Below are 27,913 nucleotides of genomic sequence, written 5' to 3'. Positions count from 1 at the left end.
AGAGAGTGACTAAAATTGAGCGGGCTATATATGCCCCAAGAAGTGCGAGAGGTATACGTTATAAATATGTGCAAAGGCTATTACGCTTATAGACAAGAGAGAGGGACCACTGGTTGATTCTCTCTCTCTCTCATGCAGCGCGCGCGTGTGTACACACCCAGATCACCAACGACGCTTAACGCACGAGCTGTTTGTTAATGTTCACGCGAATCAGAAAAGCCGCGCATCGGCTGCTTTCATCGCATTATTTTGTATATACACCTGTATCGTAGAGCGACTTGGCTCGGCCTAACGCCCGATATTTTGATATTTATATATCAAGTGAGAGAGAGAGAGATAGAACGTAATATAAAGTGTACAGGGAGACACGTGCCACAGGTGTCCCGTTTATACGGGTGCCACGCGTGCCAAGTCTGTGTATAAAGAGAGAAAGAGAGAGAGAGAGAGTCAGAAGACAGGGTTGACCGCCTGTTGAATTTTGGGGAAACTCTACTCGTCCCCCTTGCTCGTGGTGCTCACACGTGTAATACGAGCCCCGAGCAGCAGCAGAAGCAGCTCGTCGTAGTTATAGAGTATAAGAGGACGCTTTATAATGCCGTCCGCTTACGCCAACGCTCCCAACGCTACTGAATTCTATCTCTTATAAACACTTGTTGATTTTGATTTGAGACTCTGTCAGTGCGTTTGCGAGTTCGTGTGTGTGTGTGTGTCTATGCGTGCTGTAGTCTGTGTGAGCGAAGCACGTGCGCACGAGTAAATATACACGCGCGCGTGGGGGACGTCGATGCTGCCTACATTAACATAAATACGTATACACGGTTCTCGAAGTAGATCTTTTACACCTGATACAGATGATCACTTCCTCATTCTGACACCCACGTCCGACAGTTTCGTTTCGCGCCACTTCTCGTTTGCCGAAGCTTGTTTCGCGCCTCGTAATAGAGAAATATCATTGCACTCTTTGATCATATGTCAATCATATGCAGAAGTTAATTAATCAAAATTTTGACAAGTGTACGGACATCTGCTGTATATGTCCGTAATGCATCGTATTTTGTATCACGTATCTTGATTCACGCAGAAGAAGAAATTTTTTAACGTTGAAAATTTTATTTAACGTACGTATTATTTCCAACGGTTAAACCACTTTAATTTTTTTTTCGTGAGAAGCATTAGAAAACCACACACTTGAGTAACGTACCTTAATTATCCAACTGTTTAACAGACGAATCTCAAGAAAATCAAAGCCTAAGCATCAAGTGCCGACGTAACTTTTTTATGAAAATGATGCCATATGCGCGTCCTGTCCTTTTAAAACCCACTCGAAGACGTAATATGACCTTTAATAAGATGACCAACGTAGAGCATCGATATGCACGTGTCGAATCGTACGATTTTCGGGAGTCACGCGCTAAATTTTTTGGAGGGAAACGTATAAAAATAGCGCGCAAAATTAATTATTTGTTGATACAATAAATGATATAGCCGTGCGTGTGTGTGTCTTGTAGCTGAGTGACGAGGAAAAGTCCGGATGTTGCGCGTTGATTTGTATATTTTACGAAAATCGGAACGATAATAAATCTCGACGCGCGTACACAAGTCGCGAAACCTGCGAGGCAGCGGAGCGGAAAGCTCGACTCGCTCCAACGTGCCTCTAATCGTCTTCGGCCAGCCGCAGAGGCATTAGAACATTACGTGCATTATACATTGTGTACCTCCGCTCGAGTCGAGCCGAAGAGTCATTATGCTGCGAGACGAGCGACGCGCAGACCCTTTTATGTGTACGTAGATACCCGCAGCAGCGACGATATTCCATTCGTTATTTAACGATTCGCGCTCACTATAACGTAGGAGAACACACATATATACTTTTAATTGCGCGTCTTCGTACGATCGCCCGTTGAATTTTCTTAATTAAATTTGATTCGCGATTTGCATGTAATTTGCTCTTTGACAGCTGAGAGCTTGACAAAAAAGCGACGCTCGCCGTTGTACTCTTGCTCGTTGCATCGTCATTGAAGCTCGTCGCATGAAATATTAAGCTCTTATCAAGCTCTCTGCGGTCGGTAGAGTGCCGAGTGGACGCGATCGCGCGGGCGAATTGTGGTGGCGTTTAGATTCAATTGAGTACTGCTGCAAGCCTATCCTATTATGATGGACTATCATCGCCTCGGGCTCATAATGACATACGATATATCCAATGCCGGTCTTGGCGGGCGCGCGCATCATCAATTGGTGTTGGCTTACGCTGTATACATTAGCTTCTCGTTATATATCTCGTTTCGCCTGAAAAATTTGTCTATTTGTCATTATCAAAAGTCGTGTGGCGCAAAATTATTTGAATATTTGCTCGTGCGAGATACACACGAATACACGCGAGTCATTTTCGCAAAACATTGGAAATTCCCCAATATTACGCGAGAGTCATATATTTTTTCAAGCAAGTTCGGAGCTGGTGCCTTTGTTTACAAATGTTTTCTCGTTTATTCGGATTTTTTTTCCAAGATCTACATTGCTGTCTCTGCTGCTGCTGATACGCTGTGGCTGCTGTGCAAGAGAGCAATATAAACTCCGAAGCTCGAACGTTACGACTTATGTGCATACACACGCAGTGGCATCATAATTCTCGCTTATACCATCGCAGAATTTCGTGCGTGTGTATGTGTGTGTGTGTGTTTGTAGCCGAGGCGAAGTAGCGCAGCTCCGAGACTTGAAACTTTGCCAACGGCATCCCTTATAAAGACTCGTTGTTTTTCGAATTTTTCTCCTACGTGCTCTGCTGCTGCTGATGCTGCTGCTGGCTCGTCGTTGACGAAGACGATGGCGGCGACGACGACGACGACGACCGCGACGTTTCGTACACTTACTCGCCGCGAACTCGTGTGTGCGTCTGCGTTTTGTGTACGTGTGTGCGAATGTATACGCAAAACAACATTAACGCCACATCACCGTTTATTTTTGGTGAATATCTATGCGCGCGCGTGCGTGCGCCTGTGTGTATATACCGGATACATGCATACCGCTATATACCTTCGTTTTCACAACGTCGTCGTTGTCGTCGCCGCAGCCGCCGTCGACCGACGACGACGACCAAATTGCGCTCGGCAGCGGCGACGCACAAATTATTTCATTAGGCGCGACGAACGCGAGGGGCAAGCTTTTTTTTCGCAAATACTTTGCATCGTACGTGCCTCTCAGGGCTTCGCCAATTTTTCAATTTTGATCTAATAAAGTTCGATCGGTGATTTTTGTCTTCGCGCGCGCTTGCACAGGCGCAGGTCAATGTACATATCGTGTACTTTGCCTACAACGTGAGAGAAAAATTCCGACTTCGTGGGTTAACCAAACATTCCGTCACATAAACGTAAAACGCGAGCATCTGTAATAACAGTGGCGGGCGAGCTTTAAAACGAAATAAATATCAATCGCGCGCGTGGGCGGCTTATCGATCCTGTTTGCTATTATTTAACAAATTTTATTATTCTATGCGACGCGAACTGGCCTGCTTAAGTTCCTGATTTTTTTCCCTCCCCTCTCTCTCTATCTGCGTTTCTCTTTCGTAGAAAAGGTCAGAGTGATGCGTGCGCCAAGATCTCCGTTGAATCTACAAGCACATCAGAAACACAGGGGTTAAGGAATAAGCTTTTAATTTGTAAAATTTGTTTTTTTCCAGATCGAAGATTTATTATAAAAATGTGCATTCCGCGATCCAGGGTAATAAAGTTAAGCGGACGTGAAATACGCCAAGCGCCACGAGCGGAATATAAGCGACCGAGCGAGAGAGAAAAAATACATTATATTATATTATTGCTCGGTGTGGACTGCAAGATCGTATTTCTCATTATTAAACTTTTCTCGAATTTAATGCGCGCGCGCGCGAGACTCGGGCAACACTGGCAAAATTCTATTTTTAAGCTTTTCCTTGCAGCGCGCGAGCCGGGCGAACGTAATTTTCTGCCGTTGACGAATATTCATTAATCCTCTGACACCGAAATCTCATCATCGCGTTGGAAAAAAATCCAGCACACATACACACATACACACACCCGCGCATATAAGACCGTACATTTCTCGAGAAAAAGACTCGCTTTTTGTAAACTTGTCAAGTTTATGGGTTTTAGCCGCGCTTCTTTCACTGAAATTTATAATGTAAATGGGAAATGGATTTCGAATGGCTACGGTAGATGCTTTTTACTATCGAGGCGACATTTCACATTTGTCTCTTTGACGATAGAGCAGTAAAGAGTTTAAATACTGCTGCGAACACTCAGTTTTTAATGTCGATTAAGTGATAATCATTAAGATGTTATAGGGTAGAAAAATCAAGAGGCACGCGTGTGCAAGCGGGTGGGCGAGGCAGGACTGTACTTGAATGCAAGTGTGCTTATTACCTTGAATAAAAAAGCCAAACGTGATACTGATATGACAAGTAGCTAAAATTTATCGCTGCAAAGACGTGATGTTGGTGAAAAAAAATGGCCACGTTTGTAATTTGTAGCCACGTAGGGTATCGTATAGCAGCTCGATGCCTAAGACCCCGGATGCCATCGACTTAAGCCGAAAAATCCGTAACTATATATCACCGCGGCGGAGTCGGTGGGGACCTACGACCTACACCTCCGAAAGTTCAATTGTCAATCGGCAAAGAAAAAATAATAAATAGATATTACGGCTCGAGGCAAAACCTCGCGCCGCGCGAAGTGCCGTGCTTCCCTCCACAATGCGCGCAGAAGACCGCAAAGGTTCATCGAACTTCGGGCGCAATATGTTTCTCGCTTCTTGAATTTTTATACCCCATGCCTGCGTGTATACCAAGTTATGTTTTTTGAACCATAACGCCGACTTGGACTGTCTCTCACTGGATCGCTGCAGTGTCTTTTCTGCGCGACACATCGAGTGTATATCCCTCACACGATTTATACGTCGCAAGCCGTGGAGAGAACGAGCCGAGAGAGCTCAGCGTGCGAGAGTCATCCCGCTCGTGTATTTTTTTTTTTTTTGTTGCTTCCCTCGACGACTCGTCTCCAACGACGAGAATCGACTTACACACAGGCAAAGATGCGTATGCACGAGCCTTTTTTTCTTCTTCAATTTTAACGGATATCCGGCAGCCGAGATGCACTGCTTTTCGTTGAGTGCTCCTTTGCTCTCGAACGGGGCAAGTTGACGACTGCACAAGGTGATACGAAAGAAATCAAAGCATAGACGATCAATTCTCAGCTGCAACTGAATACTCGAACAAGATCCAAACTATGGTCGAACATTCGCGCCGTTCTCGATCCTTTTCAAATCTCGCACCATTTGGTTATGAAAGTTTTACGATGGAGGGAGAGAGAAAAAAAATTAAGCACGCACATGAGAGAAGGAGAGTTACAAAAAATGTGCTGTGCATCTGGAAAAATGCGCCAGCGTCGCGAAGAGAAAAAAAAAGGGAGAGAGAGGAATAAAAAGGGTTGGCTGCCTTTTACCATGCCTTCGTGCGTACTACATACATGTGTGTACTTAACGCATGTAGCCGGGCTTACTCTATAGGCACACGTGCGCGGGTGGTAATATATACGTCGTTGGCCGGCGTTGATGATATTGTAGCCGCAATTTTTGTTGATATTTAAAATATTCCGAAATTTCGATGTTTTCTTTTCTCGCGCGAGAGACTCGGTGAATGCTTGCGATGTGACTTTAAGTTTGAGGAATAATTTTTTTTTTGAGAAAAAAAATCTTGAATAATTTCGTTAGTTTATTGCAATCGTACTTGCATAGGGATATTCGGATTAAATCTCAGCAGCATTGTGCATAGTCGAGTGTCGGTAGTTTGAATTTCTTTGAAGCGCGATGTCGATCCTAACGATACTAGAATTTCATTTAAACACTTGAATCGTACGATTCAATGATATCCTACTTGCTGCATGTCGTGGCTCCCATACCCACGCAGCTACATGTACGGACGTACATTAGATCACCGGCATTAGGCACATCCCCTTTTTGTAGGCGATATAGACACAGAAACAATATTTTTTTTATGCCTACCAAAATCTCTTAAATTTCATTTCAGTTGACTTTTACTCGTGAATATATGGAGACCGTAAAGGCTAGGTCGAGAGACCGGATACACGAGAGCTTAAGAAGATTGATAAACGAATTATGGTTCATTTGACAGACATTTTTCTTAGGGAAAGTGCGTGTCTCAGAAACAAGATGAACACTGTATTAGCAAATTATGGTGGCCATAAAGGCAAGAAAATTTAAAACCTAGATCAGAAATTGAATTCCCTCGATTTGGGCTTATAACACATTTGTAGATTTATCATCAACATTGATTTTTCAACAGCCGAAAGCTCGCTTTATAAATTCTTGAATGTCAAGTTTGTATACTAGATAAAAAGTCCACATTGAATGTTCATAATCGGTTTCGAAAAATTGGATACTCAATTAAGACATCCACATTGGGTGGTGTAAAGCCTACCACGAAAGAGGTAGAAGCAGAGACTAACGAAAGGCATAATACTCTGTATGGAAATGATATCTCGCTCAGGGATTATATGGAAAATCGCGAAATTGTCGCTCTCTCGTCCGTATACACGTGCATTTGCAGTATTACTAATTGTTGAAAATTGACATCGGAGCCAGCGAAGATAAGACAGGAGAGAAAAGCGAGTTAAAATGCATTTGCCATTTCTCGCTTCGCAATTCAGTCCCTCTCTTCGTCTCTGCTGCTGCTGCTGCTGTACGCGTCACTCACAGACCTGTGCATGGAGCGAGCGTCGTATATAATATAATATGTATATACTTCGAAAATAGTGACGCGAATATATGTCTGTGTGTGTGTGTGTATGTGTGTGTGTGTGTGAAATACAGCTCGCGCGCGAACGAGTGCATGTACGTCACTCTCGGCGATGCTGCTGTGCTGCTGCTGCTGCACGACCGAGTGTGAATGTGCAGCGCGCACGAGAGAGCAGGAGAGCGAGAGATCAGCTATTTTTGTTTCAATCGACCGAGGAGCCGGTGTGAGCCTTCGTTGCGCGCTGCACATGTATACGTATTTGTTTTACCGAGGCACTCGATTTTCGTCGTTGGTGCATGGCAGCAGCCCGGAGAGCTTGCGAGCTATGTGTGCTGCGCAGCAGACCTGTGTACACACACACAGCCCAACTCTCTCTCACCCACACGCAGATGTATACCTATATATTGCCATTTGGAGCGAATAACAGAGACACGTGAAGGTTACTAATGAAGATGGACCTTTATCCAGCCAATCAAATATTTAATATCTCCGAGCTTGTCTTTATACCTACGCGCGCATGCATAGATAACAAGTGAAAATGGAGAGAGAGAGAGAGAGAGAGAGAGAGACGGAGGGCGAGAGACAGAGACAGAGAGCTGATATACAAGCTATAATCGATATCGCGCACGCCATTTGCCTTACTACTTGGTTCGCGCGGCGTATATAACGCAAAAACGACTGCATGCGAGAAAATTATTATTTTAGAAAAAATATATACATACATCGCTGGAGAGGAGAAAAAAACCATAGTTAGTTAGTATAAGATAATTAGATTTATGCGATGCGATTATTTTTGCACGAGTTCGGTCGAGGCGCTTATTTTTTTTTCCAATCGCCTCTGCGCTGCAGCGGGCAATATTGCACGGGCTCTCGCCACTCGTTCTCTTATTCATTTACCTACATATTGCATGCGCGCATTATGATACTCACGAGAGGCATACACATATATACGCATGTGGAAAAGAACATCAAAGCCTCCTCTTTTATACCATACGCGTAACTACACACGACACAAAAGCCATTTTTTTTCTTCTTCTTCTTTTCCTCCTTAAAGACGCACATCTTCTCCGAGAGCGTCGAGTAATGCGAGAAGCGAGAAAAAGACGCTTGACCCTGTGATCGTCGGGCGCCGCGTACGGTAGAAAAGCTCGCTTTCATCGTCTCGGCGTCGTTGTGCACACACACTAACTCGCTCATAGTCGTGCGTGTGGAAATGATCGCTACGTACTATGCGATGATGTAGTGCATCATAATATCCAACCTGCACGTTATACTGTCGAGTCTGTCGGTGTATTCGCGCAAGCGAATGTAGTAGTCGTTTGCTCGTGTCGTTGATTCTTTTTTCCGCACTCACTCCTCGCAGGTGTGTGTTGGTGTGTGTGTGTTTGTGTGTAAAATCAACCTTGCGCACCGACGAGCAACTGGAGCTATATGCACATTAAGCCAGTACTCTCTCCCGCGCGCGCGCGCGCCTCGCTCTGTGTACACCTTCGTGCATAAGTATAGGTGAGCGAGCGAGATAAGAGGACTCGACCCTTGTGACGCTCGGCAAAAGAAGCTGCTGAAGATTTCTTCGAGGATATTGCGAGTCGATTTTTATTTTTCTTCTTCTTCTTCTTCCTCGACGGTATTGGCTTTGCCGATGATGCGTTCATGCTTCGCGATGCGAGCCAGCTTTTTATATATAAGCTAGAGCTTCTTAAAGGAGCTTATCCCTCCGAGGGGTTAATTTTTATTTGCATTCTAAATAAGCATCGCTCGAGGAAAAGGAAAAAATTTATGTTGCGCTCCAAGCTCGATAAAATACCATTGCTTTATAAGCTTCCACGAGAGAGACAGAGAAAAAAATTTGGATCCAAATGACGAGCGTATACGAGCTTTCATATGTACATTACGTCCGTCAATCACTGGGATGAAATTTTTTTACCCGACGCTTCCAACTCTCGCGCGTGAACGCGAGTGTGAGAAAGAGAAAAAAAGTTCGCATAAGTGTATAATAGGTCGTGTGAAATGTTTTCCAATAATTATGAAAGCTCCAACTGTCCAAGCAATAGCTCGCTTTTTCCGCTCGTTCCCCGCTACCGAGAGTCCGTATCAAGCTCGCCAGCGAAAGATAGGCAATGACCTCTCGCTTAAAGTATGTTTTTTTATTCTCTCAGAATCGCTATTGTAAAAAGTCAGTTTTTTTAAACAAAGCTCTCATTCCGCTTCAAGTTCGTACGAGTATGATAAGAATTTTTAAATCCATTTAAAATGAATCCAATTGAGTGAATATTTAATGAAGGTAAAAATCTCTTCGGCAGCTGATAATTGTTTCAGGTAGGATATTCCTAGCTCTTTGTTAAGGATAAGGAAATTAATATATTGATCACTCTACACGAATTCGACAAAACTCATTTGGATATCTGGGTTGATTTATAAATATAAAACTTATTCTTCGACGTCTTCGAGTCGGTGAGAGAAATATGAGGAGATTCATTTATTATTTTGTAAGCATTAGTACGAAATTAAAAAATAAGATACTTTAAATTTCTTGAAATTCGTTATTTGTAGTATTACAATCAAACTTTGAAAATTGTTTCATTTACAAGATAAACAACGTCATCATTGAGTTTTGTAATTAATAAATTTTACCGTGCAAAAATGCAATTGATTTAGTCGTAAACTGATATCGGTGAATCGATGAGGAATCACTTGATTTTCAATATAACATTCTTCGGACTTATTCATCTGTAATTTTGCGTTACACTGATTGTACATAAATTAATTTTCTTGTTTTCGCTCGCAAATATGCGCCCTTACACACGTCGCATTTTGAATTCCATTATGTTAATAGATGAATGACAGATGCATTTCCATTCTACTTGTTGTATGTTACTTTGTGCTTGAATAATAAATGCCTATTTCATGTCGTCCAAAGCTAGACCCATATTAAACATAGTATGCACTTTGAGAATCCGTGTTTCGCATTCCTGGTTAATATAGAATATTCGATACAAATTTTTCATTGAATAAAGATTTTTTTTTAAATTGACTATCATATAAAATATTTGCTTTTTTGAGAGTGAGAAGAGCATGTTATTTTTAGAAATCGAAATCATTGTAAAAATCGAACATAATGAGTAGTTTTTCAATTATGACCATTGAATAATGAAATAAATTAACTGTACTTCAAGATTTTAAAAATTGTATGAGCTAAAAATACTCACCTGATGAAAAAACTTGTCAGGTGTTGTAAATAATAAAAGTTGCACTATAGTATTCTTGCACTGACACCACATCGAGCGTGTTTCGTAGACATGTTAATAAAACTAATACATTAAATAGAAAATCCATTTAACTAACTCTGTGTAGAATTGTCGAATTGTCAATTGAATGATGTTTAAAATTTTTATACGACTTTTACTCTGCTGTTTAGAGATTCAATTCAAATTATAAATTGAAGAAAAATTAGCAGTATTTACTTTTTATACAATGTAAAAGTAATTGGACAAATTATGAGCCACAGACAATTGTAGTTAATATTTATTCGAGTTACTTTTTCATTCCCTCATGATGTAATAAAGACATCAAGATGAATAATTAACAGTCTAAAAATAAATGCAATATTTTGCGATAAAAGTATTACAATTGAAAAAGTCAATGGCACGGAGTGAAGATATTTGAAAATTCAGATTGCGTGTAATCTGTTAATTCGATATTGGTTCATATCTTTGATGTACCATCGAATCGACATCAACACGAATTCAATGAAAATTAATTGATTTTCCGTTAACATACTCATAAAGTAAAGATTGAAAGTCATTACTTGTAAATTTGACAGAAAAAGGAACTGGGGATGTCGTTGGTATACGCGTTCATCTTAAGTCTCCAGCTGACTAACATGCTAGATTTCTCATTTTATGCGTTTCGAATTCATGCAAGCCGTGCGAGTGCGCCTGTGTGAGAGTCCGTAGCAAACTACCTCCCAAGAGCAGATTCAAAGCAGGGAAGGAGCCACGCACATGGCCCCATGCTTCGTGTATAGCCGTGCAACGCAGCGAGGATACAAATTACAAACTATCCCATGCAGGATACATAACGCTGTAGAGCGAGAGAGACATAATATATACACGTAAAAGCCAAGAAAGAAAGAGAGGGAGAGAGGGACAAAAAAAACCTGAAAAAGGTTCGTGCAAAATCGTTTCACATGCTGCTGGCCAATTTTGTTTTGCAATGTGCAGTACGGTGTTGCGCGGAGTGACAAAAAATTGCTCGAAAGCAGCAGCGGTACGCCCATGTTTGTCTTCGCTTGACGTGATAAATTGTTTGTTTTTTATCGGCAATTAATTTTCACTCGATACAAAACAAATTTTGTCGAATGTTATAGTTAGTTTTCAAAATATTCGGGATAATTTTTCCAATCTACGCTGCAAATGTATTTTCAATTCGCATCTCTGACTGCAATTCGGTTCAAAGGCAGAAACGAAAGTCTTTTGAATGGATTATAGGACGCGGTACTCCATACATCAATAGCTGAAATAGGCTCGCAAAACGACGAATCGCACAGATAAAAGTATCGAAAAGCTTTGGCAGTCGACAGGTTCCGTCTTCATTGATAATGTCAAACATGAATCGATCGATCAATACGTATAAGCGACAACGAAAACTAATCTCTTTCTCTCGAGTCTGTTCATGCTTCGTGCATAACTTTGTTAAAATAAAAAAAAAACAGCAAGTATTAATCGACATGGTTGTGCGAAAATCGCAGCTTTTGCGTATTTGCATCGGAGCTTCAAAGCTCGTGTGCACGTATAGCATGCATACAGACGCATACAGACAACACATGCACCAAGAGACGCATATATTGTACTCGTGCACGTATGGGCAAAGCTGCCCTCTCATTTTACCCTTTCCCTCTCCACGTAACTTGCCATAGCTCGTTGCGTTGGCGCACACACACACACACACAGCGACGTGCACACGAGCTTGCGAGTTTTTTCTACTCATACACATGCATGCAGTCGCGTATAGGTATACGGATGGGGGACTGGGGAGGTGGCGTGCGCGCGGCGCGAGAGAGCTCTCGTATAGATATACCGCCAGTGCATCGCGGAGTTTTGACGTCAGTGCAAACAAGGCAGCCAATCAGTACGAACTTTGGATCTCGCTTTCTCTCTCTCTTTCGCTCTCGCTCTCTTGCCGATTCTCCGACGCGTATACGTGTGTTTCGCGCGCGCTCGCCTGTGTGTGTGTGTGTGTGTGTGTGTGTGTGTGTGTGTATGTGTCAACTTTTTGCCTCGCGCGCATAGACGACATACGTATACGTTTTTCTACTTTCTCGTCTGCTACGAGTCGGCGCGGCGCATGCGTCGAGCTTTTCGTCGCTAAAGCTATCTCACTTTTGCAGCTGCGACTGTATCGCGTTGGAGAAAGAGACGCGCGCCAGAGCGAGAGAGAGAGAGAGAGAGAGGAGAGAACAGCCGACTCTGTATCAAGCAAGCGCAACAGCTCCTTATTCTCATATCTCGCTTCAATGAGAGCAGGCTGGGTGTGCTGAGAGTACTCTCGGCTACTGCTGCTGCTGCTTCTCCAAAGCTGTGATTTGCTCGTGCACGTATATAGCTCGTACGCACAGTGTAAATGTACGCTCGAAAGCGCGTGCACAGCATGAGACTTTTTTACAATTGGATTTTGTGCGCGTAAAATTAGTGACGACAAAAAAGTTGCGATTCCACAAGCTCTGCATTTTTTTTTTAACGAGTAGAGAAGGAAGAAGGTTATCGGTGCCAAAGAGTTTTTAGTAGCCAAAAAATAAAAAGAAAGTTTTAAAGTTCGCGTAGTTTTGTATCGAAATATACAAGTTGAATCGAATTACCAAGTGCCGGCTAGCGTGCAGTGTGTTTCTTAGACCTCAACGTTACCAAAGATCATCGGAGCTTTTTCTGCGCCAAACTGACGTCGCGTCGAAGGGAAACTTTCGACTGGCAAACTTGCAAACGAGAAAAACGGAAAAACGACGAAGGGACGCGGACAAAGACAGGCAAGATCTAGAATGAAAAAAAGAAGATCTTGTCGAGGAGCGTTTTTGAATTAGGCAAAAGTTGAAACGCTAACGAAAGATTGCCGGTGAGTTGTTGGCTGTTATTAAGCGCATAATACGTACAAATAATAGCGGGAATGAGTCGCGTGCGCGCGCTCGCAGACGCAAAAAAAACAGATATATTATTTCGCTTCGGGTTGAGGTAATTGAATATAAAGACGAGAGAGACGAGAGAGCCGGGCCGCGATTTTTGGCTCGATTCCTTTCGAGTATATGGGGAGTTTCCGGCGCGAGCAGTACAGCGAGACCATTGGACGCCAAAATGCGCGAGGCTCTAGTTGTGCAAAATTTGCGAGCTGCCTTGCTTGCGCGTATGTTGCTCGCTTCCTTCGCTTTCTCTCTCGCTCGGTGCAAAGTTTAAGCGAGAGTCGCTCTCAACAGCAGCAACAGCAGCCAGTCGCAGTCGCAGCATCGGCAGCTCGTCGCGCGACACTTGGCTACGGTCCAGAAAGCTTTCTGGCGCGTGACCTCGTGCTCCCAGAGGAATCATCTCATTCTTTTTTTTCTTTCTCTCTCTCTCTCTTTCAGCTTTATACTTTGCGAGTGTTGGTGCTATCCCATTCGACGATTGTAGGTACCTCTATATAAGCTGCGCACGAGAAGAGGCGAAAAAAAAATTGCCGATGCATGAGATGTTAAGCGAGTGCGCGATGATTTAAACGCGCAACAGTTTCTTCCGTCGATACATATCTAAATGAAAAGCAAATCTTCTTCTCGCTCCTTATCTCTTTTTTTTCTCAACGTTGCTCATTCTCCGAGAGCATGCAAAGTAGCTCCAACCCTCTATGTATACCCAATACAAAAAAAAAAAAAAAATAATAATAATAAATAAATGAAAAAAAAACCTAGAGGTTTGCGCAGCGAGTTTTTTACGTGTTCCGTAGAGCTCTACGTGTGTGGGATGTGCAGCGACACGTGAGATGATGCTTACAGCTTGCACCTCTAGGTAGTAGTCGGGAGCTTGCGCGCGTACACCCATATACAACAAATACGTAAGTGTATTAGTTACGTGTAGGCATTAAGCTCTCGCCGCGTCCGTACGTACATCTACATAGGCGTATATGGTTATAGGAGTGCTGCCTCCGATATACATACGCTGTGTGTCCGCTCGATCGTACATTGAACCATTTTACCGTTTTGCCTTTGATGTTGAGCCTAGCCTTTCATATATACATGTATGTATGTGCATGTGTTTGTGTGTGCGTATGCATGTATGTAAGTGTGTGTGTGTGTGTGTGTGTGCGCTCGGCGCAGACCCGAAGAAAGCAAAGCCCAGCGCCAAATGCAACAGGGTGCTCGATGCGCGCGATTGCCTCGCTTATACCCCTCTGCATACGTATCGGCCGTATAAACGAGGAAAGACGGACCAAAACGAGTGAAAAAAAATCGTGCAGCGGCTGGGGGTCCCATGTGCATCGCTCGTTAGTCTAATCTATAAAAACCGACGAATTTCTATCTGCAGCGCTCCGCTGCACAGGCCATTTACCGAGTCAGCTTATATTCCACGTACTCCATTGCGCCGGACTCTATTCACGTGTGAATTAATTTAAAGCCTCGCGGCTGCGTATATGTAGAGCACATTTAACTGCAACAACGAGCTTGGGCTCGTATAAAAGTAGTTTTTTTTTCTTCATATACAATTCGCAACGGTACAACGTGCATAATTATACTTGGTAACTTTTAGACGTGCTTATAGCACGTAAGGACGTTATACACGCGCATCACAATCCGTATACACATGCAGAGACAGATGAACTGTGTAAAGATGCGAGGCAATACATCAATACATTGAAGTACACGTGGCTCGCTCGCAAACGCGCACAGCACCTTTGCAATTGTTGAATTGCTTTTTTTCTCTCTATCTCTATCTCTATCTTGCTCACTGGTCGCTGACCTCACCCTGCATTATTATCTGCACATACCAGCCGTTTACGTATGTTTAAAGTTTTATGATTGCGATGTATGTGTATATCCATCCACTGCATCAACCCTCGTGTAACTATTTTACTTTTACTTCTATTTTCTTCTTTTTTTCCACTGATACGCACGGATATACACGAGTTAAATTGATGCGTAGATTAATTCATAAACGTACTGGTGATGTGTTTCTTCCGGATGTATAGTCGTGATTTTTACGCGAAGCGAGTGCTTAGAAATTTAATGGAAAAATTAAGTGTTTCCGTTCGAGAGAATCTTATTTTTCTTACTGTTTTTAAAAAATCAAAGTGAAAATTTATACTCGATCTGTATCTCTCGAGCAGCTGGGAGAACGCAGTCCCGTGAGCGATTGTACTACTGCACTGTATCGCGCACACGTGCGTGCCCTTCGCATTTGCAAATGAACATCCTGGAATACATGCATGTATCAGTGCGCCTGCAGTGCGTGTGGATTTATACAATTGTGCACGCGCGTGCATACTTGATTTCTTATGAATTTCATTGGATTTTCTCATATTCGCAATCCGTAGCTCTCGCGTACTTGTGATTTTTGCTTCGTATCGAAATGCAAATTTAAATTACTTTCATCAATATTACGGCAATTTTCGGTAAAACAAACTGCATTAATGAATAATCGTTTAAAAATGTTGTCTAATGAAAAACTTAGCTTTGAATTATATACGATTATTTTCACTTTGTCGCTTGCAGATTTACAGATCAAGGTTCTAGCCATCTAGCGGAAGAGGCCGGCTTAATCATAATTGAATTTATACTTTTTTTGAGCAATAACACAATCACACAATTTCCTTTTAAATTCTTACATTTGAGTATAGAATAAAATATTTTTTGTTCATCAGCATTTTAACAATTTGTGTTACAGAATAAACCAGTACTGATACATTCATTTTCAACTAAGATTTTATGTAAAAGAATCTCAAATAAAATTGAATATAGGTTACTTCAATTTAACAATCTGAATCTGCATTAAATTTAAGGCTTTAATGAACGTTATGCAACTTATTTCGCTGCATAAAATTTCTAGAGGTACTTTTGAATTCGTAAATAGTATGTAACATTGAAATCCAATTATTATTGACCAACTATGTTTTATTGCGTGTTTTTGCGGCATGGCAAAATCTGACCTGTATTCTTGACGTAAGCGATTTTAGAGATGTAATCGATATTCACTACCAAAATCACGATCGCGAAATCTTTTTTCCGTTTTTCAAAGTGTATTTCCAATAAATGATATTTAAATTAGATTTCCACTTGACACTTCTCAAAGCTATAATTTTGGCTGTCAAAAATGTCATACTATTTTGAATACACTCTAACTAATTCATTAGTATTGTTTATAAACAAAGAAATTAAAATACGAATTTGCCTACGAAACGCAATGATATTTTATTTATTAATTTAAATAATAAATATAAATAAATAATGCATAAACGAAGCTAACGTTGAAATCATCATATAATATAAGAATTTTTCTCATAAAAAGTTTTTTTTAAAGAAGGATAATGCATTAGTATGCACCCCAGAATAAAATCGCATAACCTTGACTTCTAGAAAAACATATAGGTAAATATATAAAAGTTCGTTAAACTTTTTTCCTCTTTTTCAATAAAATCGGTAGAGTCCAACATCCAATAAGTTTATTCATCTTATTTTTGTTTGATTGATTTCCATCAGAACATAAGTCTACATCAATTTTAATCATAATAATCCATGAAATATGATTTTCAAACTACGCTAAAAATTTTGATAGTTACATCAGTTTCTTGCGCGTGATGCAGAAGCATAACACTACATCAAACCATGCCATGTACCCAAACAGTGATCATAAATTCATGATTATTATATAAATAGTAAATACTTACAAAAAAAGGCTCGTACATAACATCAAGTCGTTTAAATTTTAATGGGGCAGTTATCTGTTGAACGCTTGACACACTTAATATGATAGTAGTCAAGCTGAAGAAAATGTTGAACAAACGAATGAGAATTGTCGTATATTATTACTGTTAATTTTTAAATTTTTGTAATGGTGGACAATTGTAGTGGTATATTCTTTCCTTATGCGTACTCTACGATGTACATAATTAATGCATTATGTGCCTTACTTTGTACATCACTTGTATGTATATTACTATTCATACGATAGGGGAAGTACACTTCATTAAAAATCCAGTTTAGCGATCATTCAAATTATTCGTATGCTACTGATCTAAACTTAATATAATAGATGGAAAATAAAAACAATAAAATGACGAAAATTGACGTGAGATAACTAATTAGTTGTACTCTGTGTTACAGATAAAAGCAACATTCCATTGGTACATCAGTGTTGATCGATTGTGCGACGATTGCGCGACGATCGATGATCAGTGTTGAATCGACTCTTTAACGACACCATAAGTTGAAAAGCAAAAAAAATAGAAGTGGAGCCAAAGGTGAAACGATTGGGCAGTTCGAGCACGTTGTCTAGCAACGATTCACCATAGATCCGCCAAACTCGAGGAAAGCACAAGTGGCTCCTAAAGAAGCAAGAATGGGTCGTAAAAAGATTCAGATTTCGCGCATCACCGACGAGCGCAACCGCCAGGTGACGTTCAACAAGAGGAAATTCGGCGTCATGAAGAAGGCGTACGAGCTGTCGGTGCTGTGCGACTGCGAGATCGCCCTCATCATTTTCAGCTCGAGCAACAAGCTCTACCAGTACGCGAGCACGGACATGGACAAGGTCCTGCTCAAGTACACAGAATACAACGAGCCCCACGAGTCGCTCACCAATAAAAACATCATTGAGGTGAGCGCAGCCTAAGTTCTTTTCACATTCTCATTTAAAATATGCATTTTTTTCCTTTTTTTCCCTTGTCTTATTGACGTTTGGATTATTTTTTATTTACTTTTTTTATATATATTTATTCGGACGGGCTTTTGCACATTGCGCGTGTTTGTGTGTATGCATGATGATTTTCTGCATGGCGTGTGAATTGTCGTCGTCGGCTCGTCCGACTTTTGCCGCTGCTTTTTCGAGGCGCGATCGCTTGGCGGCGGTCGTCGCGTCGATCAAGGAGCGCAAAGGTTGACAACGACCGGCGACCTGTGTTTGAATGAGCGAGTAAAAGGCATATGTGTGCCCTCGGGCGGTCTGATCATATGAACCTGTCTGCTACAATTTCCAGGCACTCAACAAGAAAGAGCATAAAGGCGCAATGTCCCCCGAGAGTCCGGAGCAGGACGTGCCGGAATTCAACCTGACACCGAGAACAGAGGCTAAATATGCTAAAATCGACGAGGATTTTCAAACTCTTATACGTGCCAATAATCAGAATGGCTCGAGGGTACGTTGATATCCTTTTGCTCTTTCGTTCTTTTGTTTTCTCTGAATCTTTGACAATTATACTCACGGGTAAAATTCTGTTCAGGTCATGGGACAAACAAGTTATACGCTACCGGTTACGGTGCCTGTGAACACCTACGGTGAGCACATGCTTGGTTCTAGTCCGCAAATGGCCCACACTAGCATCTCACCAAGGCCCTCGTCGTCAGAAACCGATTCAGGTAAAAATCCTTTGACACCTTTGCCCATTTGCGATAACGATTATTATATCCCGGAACAATTACTCTACGATATTAGAAAAGAAGGTACATATTCAAAATCATTTTTTTTTAAATTTGTTATGCTTTTATTAACACACAACTGCACTGAGTTTTTATTCATTCATCGCGCAATCCAAGCAGACATTCTGTTTGGATTCGCAATTATGAGTTAATAATACCCAAAAAGTGCGTATATATTATCATGTATAACCAAGTTTATTTCAAACAAAGTGCCTTGCTTGTGGGCTGTTTTATTGTTTTTGAAGTGCCTTGAACATAAATTGATGCGAAAATTGCTAAATACATCGACATAATTTTGCTCACGTCGTGCATTTTTATGTTTCAGTTTATCCCGGCGGAAACATGCTGGACATGACCAATGGTTATCCAGCCTCGGCCTCGCCATTGGGAGGCTCTCCCTCGCCGGGTCCGTCGCCCGTGGCGTTAGGCGTACCCGCGGCCCAGAAAGGCACGAGGCACTCGCCCCAGCCGCCTCTGCCGCCAGCCAATCATCCGCATCGAGGAAATTTGCGAGTCGTCATTCCAGCACCGATCAGCCAACAGATGACCACGGACGATCCCTCTTACGATGTGAGTGCACCCGCTTCGAGCCGACTGGCTACGACTTTTTTCTCATTTTTTCAATCGATCAACACCAACGGAAAAATCTAAAAGATGCTCAAATATTTTCAGACCGGACACAATCAGACGCTAAACACGCCGGTAGTGGCGTTGCAAACGCCATCTGTACCCACAAATTATACCGGTTACGGCCAGACTGAATATACTAGTGAGTTGAGTAACTTGTCTTGGTCTCATCATAGGTACGTTGACGACCTGTCCATGTATTCGACCGCGCAATTAACTGGCTTAGGGTAATTGTCAACTTTTCTTTATTCAAATTGAATTGCACGCAACATTTGAGAACGACGTTGGTAATTGTTTGCGAATTTTTGTCAATAGCCAAAGTCTTCCACATTTGGGAGTGTCGAGTAACACGCCGCCACCGTCCACTTCGCCAGGTGTTAAAATCAAGAGTGAACCCATTAGCCCACCACGCGATGCTTCGAATAACTCAGCGGCCCCAATGCATCTACCAGGTAGGCACTGGTGCTACACTTATTATTTCTTTTTTTTTTTCTTTTTTCAATTTTCCTTCAGCTAACGTATTTTCTCTTCGACCTGTTATAGGACATTCAAATTTAGGTATACCGTCATCAACGCAGCAGCCACAAGTGTCGCCGTCGTCCGTGCATTCTGTTCATTCGACTCAGCAACAAATGCCCCCTCAACAGCAGCAACAGCAACAAACGTTAAATCTCGTATCGTCTCAGGCCAATGCTGCCGGTAGTAGGCCATCGAGTAATCCCCCTCCGAGCAGTATGCCGCCCACGCCGACGAATTTGCCCTCGCCGTCCTCGGTCGTGTCGTCCCATCAAGCAGCGAGCGTAGTGGTTAGCGACATGCGCGCGGCCGTTGCAGTCCCAACTGAATACGAAGCCAATGGTCCGACCATCAAAAGACAGAGGATCACGGAAGGATGGGCGACATAATATTCCGGTGCGTACCGGTCATCTGTTGCACTGTTCCAGTACTTCACCGAATCCGAGAGAGAAAATAATCAAAACATCGTATTTTTCCAGGTGCAGGAAACGACTTTCGGTGCATGAAAAAGGAAGATCTGTCGCGGTCAATGTCACCAGCCTCGCCGGTAGAAGAGCGACTAATCGAGTCATTATATCTATACAACAAGCAGATATGAATGTAAAACAGTCAGTGTGTGCGATCGCAAGTGTAACACGACTACAGGTCGCAGGAGACTAAGGATAGAAAAAGTGTGTATCTCTTTGCTTGTTTTGTGCATTGAACGAACAAACAACGACGGGCAGCAAAGCATCTATCCACGCTTTATTAGAGACGGACAGTTTATAATTGCTCACCTCTGTTTACTTTTCTTCAAATTGATGTTTACTCAATCGTAAAAAAAAAATTCTGCGCGCAAAAATGACATCGTGAGCGCGCTCTTCGTACGTCGGAAATTTGTAGGAGTGAAAGAAAAATGTTGAGTAGGTCAAAAATGACACTAATGACATGAGTGCCATAAAGTTAAACCTTAAAAAGATATTCTTATTATCTAAATTTTAAATCTAAGTTATGCAGATAAAAATATTATCCATATATAAATACATAGATATATATAAGATATATATTTAAATTATTTATAAATATGTAATTTGAATAATGTATACGTACACACGATGAGAGCCGTTGAAGATATATGATATATATTTTATGTAAATACGTGAAAAAGTTAATACTTAGAAAGTGTTATTAGTGCGTTAAAAAATTATTATCAAGACAAAAAAATTGTCGTCATGTGAAACGATAGAACCAAAAGAATGTTTCTAACGACGCAAATCGGTCCGAGTGCAATTATTGAATTATGAAATATGAAGATGGTTTTCACGCTTCTTGTTATATAGAATACAACATTCAAACGTTTATGACTTTAGGAAAATTTTATTATGAATAAGTTGATATGACACAAAAATATGTAATGATAAGTTTTGCTCTTGATTTTTCTGTATGTATGTGCATTTGTGCTTTTGCGTATGTGAAATTTATATACTTGAATGTTGTATAGGTACAATTACAACTTGCAGATGTTGTATTAATTACTGAAAGTGACATAATCTTCTATCATTGTTGTCTGTATAACTGCACAATGTGACTCTGTTTTCATTGGTGCTCTCATTTTTTATCCCATTGTTCGATGTCTTCAAACGTTCTTAGTTTTGGATAACTAACTTGTACGAATACGTGTACGTATGAAATTCATAAAATTGAATTTTGATGTTTTCATCAATCAACAAATTATTATTAATGCTCGTGTTTTGCCATTTACTATGCGAAGTTGATGATTTTTTTACGTACTCTAGTCATTTAAGGACATGGTTTTAACTTACTAATTAATATTCTTTTCTACTAAAAAAATAAATCATTGCAGATGCGTGATTTTATATTTTCAATCTGTAAATATCTCTTTACATTTATGTTGGTTATTTACTATCAGTTTTAGGGAATGAATGTGTATTTGAAACATTATTAATTTAATTTTCAAATTAGTTTACGTTATTTTTAAAAATTGTGCTCAATTTTAAAATTTTTATCAATATGAATATCAAATTCAGAGCTTTATCAAAAATTAGATATTATTTTACTTAATTTGAATTGAGTACTAATTTTACTAACTCCGTTGCTTCGTTTTGAGAAACGACGGAGGATCTCATAATTATATGAATGATGTTACATCATATTTTAGATTTGTAATGCTCTGATTCTATGATAATTTTATTTTGCTTGTAAGCTAATCATAAATGCCTGCTTATGAAATGAGACAAGTCGGCTACGTACTCAAATATATGAAATATTTATAGAATGAGTTGCGTTACTCATAGACCATATCCTTGCGAGCTACTTTGAATGTGAAATGACAAAAGACGAAAAATTTTAGTTTTATTAATTTATAAGTAACATAGGATAATAATATTTCTTTACACTGTTGTAAAAAAAGACCATGAAAAACGCGATACATGAATTATATTTTGGCAAAGGTCACCATTCATATTTTTATTGAAATGTTTCAAAGTCGTTAATGGGAAAATTTTGTGCTCGGAGAATAAAAAATATTTGTGAAAATTTTGTAACTTGATTGTTGTTTAAACATATAATGTATATTTAAATTCTTAAAGGTCGATAATATTTTAATAATGAAAGTTTATTTCGCAAGCTGTGTGCTATTTAATAGAAAATTGAAGCTCGCGAAAAATTAACGTTCAGTAATTTTTCAATTTCACATGAATTGGCTTGACCATTAAAAAAAAAAATATTTATAAAATATTTCTGAAACCATACAGCGTGGAAATAGTAAATTATAAAAAATGTTATGAAACGCATACAATTTTGTACGTACTAGGTATTAGTTTAAAAATTACAAAATTATTCAACTATTCTGATGAAACTGTATCAAAATATGTGGTAGCACCTTGCCAACAAAGTATAAAAAAAATTCTTAGTCTCAATTTCACATTCATAGGCTCGATTGAGTTTTTTGCTCGTTATCTAGCTTGATAAATATCAACATACATTCATTTTTACGTAAAAACCAATTGATAGCAAAGACATTGTTGAGAGATAGTGCAACGAAACCTAATAGATAAATTCAGAAAAATATTGGATGTATGTATGTGCAAAGATAAATGAAGGTAAAAAGTTGAAATTTTATAAAAAGAAATAAAAATATTGTACGAAATTTTACACATAACGACTCTCCCTGAAAGCCTTGAATTCTATGCCTTATAAATAATCCTCGACGTTGTTTATTGTTGTAATATCTAGTAACGACGATGAATATATTTCGTAAGACATATCCTCTTAAGTGCTGTTCTCGTATACACATTTGAAAAGGAAGAAAAAACAAAATTTGAACAAAATTTGAGCTCAATATTTATGGATTGAATCATTTGTAAAAATTTACCTTCAAAGCTTGAAATGAAATTTGTGGAGCCCACTTTTAAGCGAATAGTTGAAATTAGTAGAATTTAACTAAAAATACGAATAAATTGTGTAAAGTCGTATGCGTATATTATCATATATTTATACTACAAATGAATGGAGTATCACAAGTATATTAAATGAATAGTGCCTGGCACAATTTGTGGCCCTCTTCTCATTTATCGCAGTATGTGAGTATGCATCAATGTGCCTGAAAACGAGTAAATGGGATTTATGTATTGTAAATTATGCGCCAAGAGTCAAGTGCCGGTTGTACCGATTATAAAAGATTCGTCAATGTAATTGTATCATATGCTATTCTATTGTTTCTCGTTCTTTTGTACGAATTTCTTGTCTAATACTGATTATTCCTGCCAGTTGCAAAATTAAATCAGGAATAAAATCTTTTAAAAAAACAATACATTTGTTCTCGTTAATTCATGGAACTACTATAATAGGAATATTATATAGAATTTGTTAAGTTTCTTTAAAACTCTCAAAATTTGGCATCTGCTACTTTATTTAATCAAATTGTTAATATGTTTTTGAAAAAGAAAAATACGAGAAAACAAGAAAAAAATTATATTTGCCGTTAGTCATTGTAAAAATTATGTGCGTGGATGTTTATAAGGATGTATATGTAAATTAACACGACATTTTATGTGAAAATTTTACGTTGTAACTGCAAAGTTTTTCAATTATAAGATGATAATCACAAAGTGCAATCTCTTAGCCAACAATTCACTTTATAAGAATCATAATATATAAATTTATAAAAAAAAAGTTATACCGAGCAAAAAAATTTTTTTATAAAATAAAAATTTGGTACGCTGAAAGTAGTAACATGTGAACATGAAATTTTCAATGAACATCTTAACAGGACCGTATCGACAATTATTTCCTATCATTTAGCAGTGTCATACCAAAATTTTTTCATTAACTTCGCTCGCGAAGATCTCCCTAAAATAAACTTGAATTTATAATGAAAAGTACACATAAATATATATATTGTTGGGGGACCGATAAATTACAATGAGTAATCAACAACGTATATATGATATTTATATTTTGTAAAATACACATCCGGAGTCCTTTAAATTTTTGTACAAAGACAAAAATGGCACAGAAAATATTTATTGTAGAAACTTATTTAAATGAAAAAAACTATGTCCATAAAAGTGTGATTAATTAGATTAAATTATACCACAATGTGCATGAGGGAAAAAAACCTATTGTCTGTAAGATTGTCCAAGTCAGATATAATATTTGTATGATAAATAACATATTATGGACCACTCGATGTTATCATAAGTTCAAAGCACTGCATCTATTAAATTTACCTCCTTATGCAAATGTATATTTCTACTTTATTGCACAAAAGAAGCTGAAAAATGATTGGCGGAACTTCGCATGAAAAAGAATATTTTTCTTTACATAAATTTCAATATATAATCTAGAGATAAAAAGATATTTTTTCTTCCTTTTATCGAGTAATGAAAATTAACATAGTTAAGCATAAAATTATTTTTCATTGAATGTTGCGAACGAATATACCTTACGGTAATTTTTAATACAAACAAAAGTGTCAAGTTTATACCCGGTGCAAATGTTCGAAAGTACAAGATCTGTTGATGAATTTTTGAGAAATAGAAAAATCAAGCTACAGAAAAATACGCATATGATACACCTGTGATCAATAGAAATAATAATAATAATAAAAAGAGTACACTATTCAAGTGGGAGAAAAATTGATATTTGAATCGCGAAGTATAATTATTCTATAAACATATGATGATACTAAATTTCACGTTTTCATCGGCGAATTATGTACCAATATAATTCATATATAAAGATCGGATAAGGAGAGTGGATTTTCTTTATATTTTCATCGAACGTGTAAAATAGATAAAGACAAAAAATTCAACTTTTATATAGTGCCATTATACCCTTAGTGTAAATAATAGTAAGCGGGTAAAACAGTACACATATGTGCAGTTTATTCGGTCGAGAAAGCGAAAATGTATTACACAGATTTGTTCGGTGTACTGTCGCTTGTACTGCACTCGCATTGATACGAGGTGCAGGCTACGAATTAAATTCAACGGAGATCCGGAGCAACGTTTAAGTGTAAGAGCATTACAGACGTCTCATCCGCAATGAACGTGCCGAGATTGTATAGAGAACATGATTTTAGATACACACGTGTACGTTGCAGACGTATGAATATTTATGTAATCATAAAAATTATATATTTGCATATAATTTTATGTGTTGATAGTAATTACGATTAGCATGTAACGATGTCTATTACACAAAAATAATATATTATACAATAAAAGTAAAAAGCATCCATGGAAATATGACTCGATAAACTATCTGCCCCCAATTACAATGTGTGCAATTGGATCGATCGTACTTATGCATCGCGTGGATAACAAATTTTTCATTAAAATATTTTCCAAGGTTTCGTTTAGTCCTCTTCGTTCTCATACTTTGTGAACTGCTCTTTAAGGGATACGTCGAAATGACGCACAATTACTTCGAAACGCTTTGACTGATAGAAAGCCACTTTTAATACATCGTATTACTGAATTTTGGTATTCAAAACTGCAAGCGACAGACACAGTCTACGTTTATCGAGCATTAATGCAGTTTCGGAATAAACGGAGAAAGCGGGAGACACGTGGTATTGATGATTGCATAAATTTTCACGTTGTCTATGATCGCAGAGATTACAAGTTAAAAAGACGTGAATGCCTTTCGTGTGTCTGCGAATATCTATAATGTAAATTATTAATCATTTTTACATTGTAAAATTCGTCAAATATTAATGGTGCTCCATGTGCTTTTGCTCGCTCAATCGGAATGAACAAAAAATTATAGTTGATAGCTATAAGTAATCGGTTCATCGTTACGATTCTTTTACGTGAAACATATTATTAATTTTAATTATTATCACGTTTTCATTTTAGAGCAGTGCTATGTGTTATTTAATATTGTAAAGTTGCATCTTTGTATCGTTGTGTCATTTACTACTATAAATTTAGAAATATCAAACGTGTCTTTGATTCAAATTGCGTAACAATTGTCACTTCAATTATAATTTTAGTAATAATGATAATAATAACAATAATGATTATCATTATTCGCCATTTATATTATTATTATTATTATTATTTGTCATCCATATTTATGATGCTTCAATTTGCTCGTGAAAAATTTCTGTAAATGAATGAGAGTCATTATCATCATTAAGATCCTAGAATAAATGTGGAATAAGGCGAATATTATTTATTTTTATGTTCGATGGAAAGTTTTCAAAAATATATACGGAAATATGTTGTGATGAAGCGAAAATAATTGTTACTTTAAAGGATTGAAAGCAAGAGAAGCTGAAGATATTATGTAAACATTCATATAGTTATGTATTGTGTGTTGGAATAAAAGTAATGTAAAGAAATCACTCACACGCGTACACTCACTCGAATAGTGTAAGTACATTAAACTGAAAAATAAACGACACGAATATGGTTTTAACGTGTACTCACATGCATGCGACCATCATTGTGGCTAATATTTTAATGTATTAGAATAATGATAAACGATTATTATTGTATACACATATATAAATCATGTTGCCCATAGAATACATTTTACTTGGTTTTTATATACAGCTGCGTTATTTCATTTAAAAGTTTTCCTTTCCCTTCTCTATTTTTTATAGGCAAATTTTTAAAATTTTAAACAATACGGCTCTGATTCGATATACGTCAATTATACATATACGCATATATAAGAGCGTTCCTTATTTAATAAGTTGTAACGAGTCTCGCTTCTAAGCTATTTTTGTTTGTGTGAACCTGAAAATCAAAAGTCTCGCAGATAAGACCCCTTTGTTATGGCCGTGCTCTAGTCAAGGACATCATATTTGAAATTCATAACTGTCCTCGAAAACAATACAATAATTTTCTCAAGAGAGAGCTGAATTCCCAATGGAAATTTTACGTTTGAAAAATGTAGCCCGCGAGCGCTATAATCTAATTAATACCCATCAGCCAAGGTTGACAAAAAGATATTATAGTTAATAAACACGACTCAGACTCTATTCGACAGATGTTTCTCTCACAGGAAATATTGTCATACGCTCGCAAACGCGGATAATGTCGTAACCTTCACTACGTGCAAAACAATTTAAGAAAAACAATATTTTCATTTTATAAGTATTGAGCTCAACTAAAAGCTCGCGAATCATAATTTGTTGATTATAATTTTTAGTTCTTGAATTCTTGTGAATCAAACAACTTTTCATTCGTCAAGCCAGCCGGATCTTTGAGGCTGACCCGTACACATGAATAATCAAAACAAAATCCAGCTACGGTATTGTAAAAATTATTATCGTTTAGAAATTTTGTTAAATAAAGATTATTAAGCTTGATAATCGAGTTTTATGCGATTAAAGTTCGTTTTACGTTTTAAATATTTGGTAGCCTTGAAAAAGGCTGATTGTTTCGATGTTCAAGTCCTGATTAGAGTGTTTACTTCGAGCTGGTGTATTTAGTCACGGCCTTGGTGCCTTCGGACACGGCGTGCTTGGCGAGCTCACCAGGCAACAGCAGCCTGACGGCGGTTTGGATCTCCCGGGAGGTGATGGTCGATCTCTTGTTGTAGTGAGCCAAGCGCGAGGCCTCGGCGGCGATACGCTCGAAGATGTCGTTGACAAAGCTGTTCATGATGCTCATGGCCTTGGAGGATACTCCGGTGTCGGGGTGGACCTGCTTCAGGACCTTGTAGATGTAGATGGCGTAGCTCTCCTTCCTCCTCTTCTTCTTGCCTTTCTTGTCGCTCTTGGAGATATTCTTCTGAGCCTTGCCAGACTTCTTCACAGCTTTGCCGCTTGTTTTCGGAGCCATTGCGGAGTATCTATACGGATTCGGTGAAAACGATAGAGTGTG

The 27,913-nt window shown here is 38.8% G+C and overlaps 2 protein-coding genes across 8 annotated transcripts in view; one reads left to right on the top strand and one right to left on the bottom strand.

Annotated features, from left to right (window-relative positions):
• Positions 1 to 20,609, top strand: part of LOC106650514 (myocyte-specific enhancer factor 2) — a 54,842-nt gene extending 34,233 nt beyond the window's left edge. For 2 of the 7 annotated variants that reach the window (XM_014368548.2, XM_023462479.1), the window contains exons 3-10: positions 17,118 to 17,610; positions 17,990 to 18,148; positions 18,233 to 18,368; positions 18,754 to 18,998; positions 19,083 to 19,282; positions 19,371 to 19,507; positions 19,599 to 19,967; positions 20,051 to 20,609. In XM_014368548.2, coding sequence (XP_014224034.1) covers positions 17,353 to 17,610; positions 17,990 to 18,148; positions 18,233 to 18,368; positions 18,754 to 18,998; positions 19,083 to 19,282; positions 19,371 to 19,507; positions 19,599 to 19,960 — 1,497 coding nt within the window. In that variant the 5' untranslated portion in view covers positions 17,118 to 17,352 and the 3' untranslated portion in view covers positions 19,961 to 19,967; positions 20,051 to 20,609. Of the gene's footprint in view, positions 1 to 12,297; positions 12,890 to 17,117; positions 17,611 to 17,989; positions 18,149 to 18,232; positions 18,369 to 18,753; positions 18,999 to 19,082; positions 19,283 to 19,370; positions 19,508 to 19,598; positions 19,968 to 20,050 lie in introns of those variants that run through there. The other 5 variants (XM_014368550.2, XM_023462480.1, XM_014368554.2 and 2 more) reach the window with 5 other exon arrangements.
• Positions 20,610 to 26,360: 5,751 nt separating this feature from the next.
• Positions 26,361 to 27,895, bottom strand: LOC106650513 (histone H2B). Its single transcript, XM_014368547.1, has one exon. The coding sequence runs from the start codon at positions 27,869 to 27,871 to the stop codon at positions 27,497 to 27,499; it is 375 nt and encodes a 124-aa protein (XP_014224033.1). The 5' UTR covers positions 27,872 to 27,895; the 3' UTR covers positions 26,361 to 27,496.
• Positions 27,896 to 27,913: the final 18 nt, after the last annotated feature.

The sequence above is a fragment of the Trichogramma pretiosum genome, unplaced genomic scaffold (genome assembly GCF_000599845.2).
Source record: "Trichogramma pretiosum strain Unisexual culture from Peru unplaced genomic scaffold, Tpre_2.0 scaffold3, whole genome shotgun sequence".
NCBI lineage: Eukaryota > Metazoa > Arthropoda > Insecta > Hymenoptera > Trichogrammatidae > Trichogramma > Trichogramma pretiosum.
This window is presented reverse-complemented; position numbering and strand designations above follow the sequence as displayed.

Excerpts from the sequence above, each read along its gene's own strand:
- LOC106650513 (XM_014368547.1), bottom strand. The coding sequence starts at position 27,871 with ATGGCTCCGAAAACAAGCGGCAAAGCTGTGAAGAAGTCTGGCAAGGCT.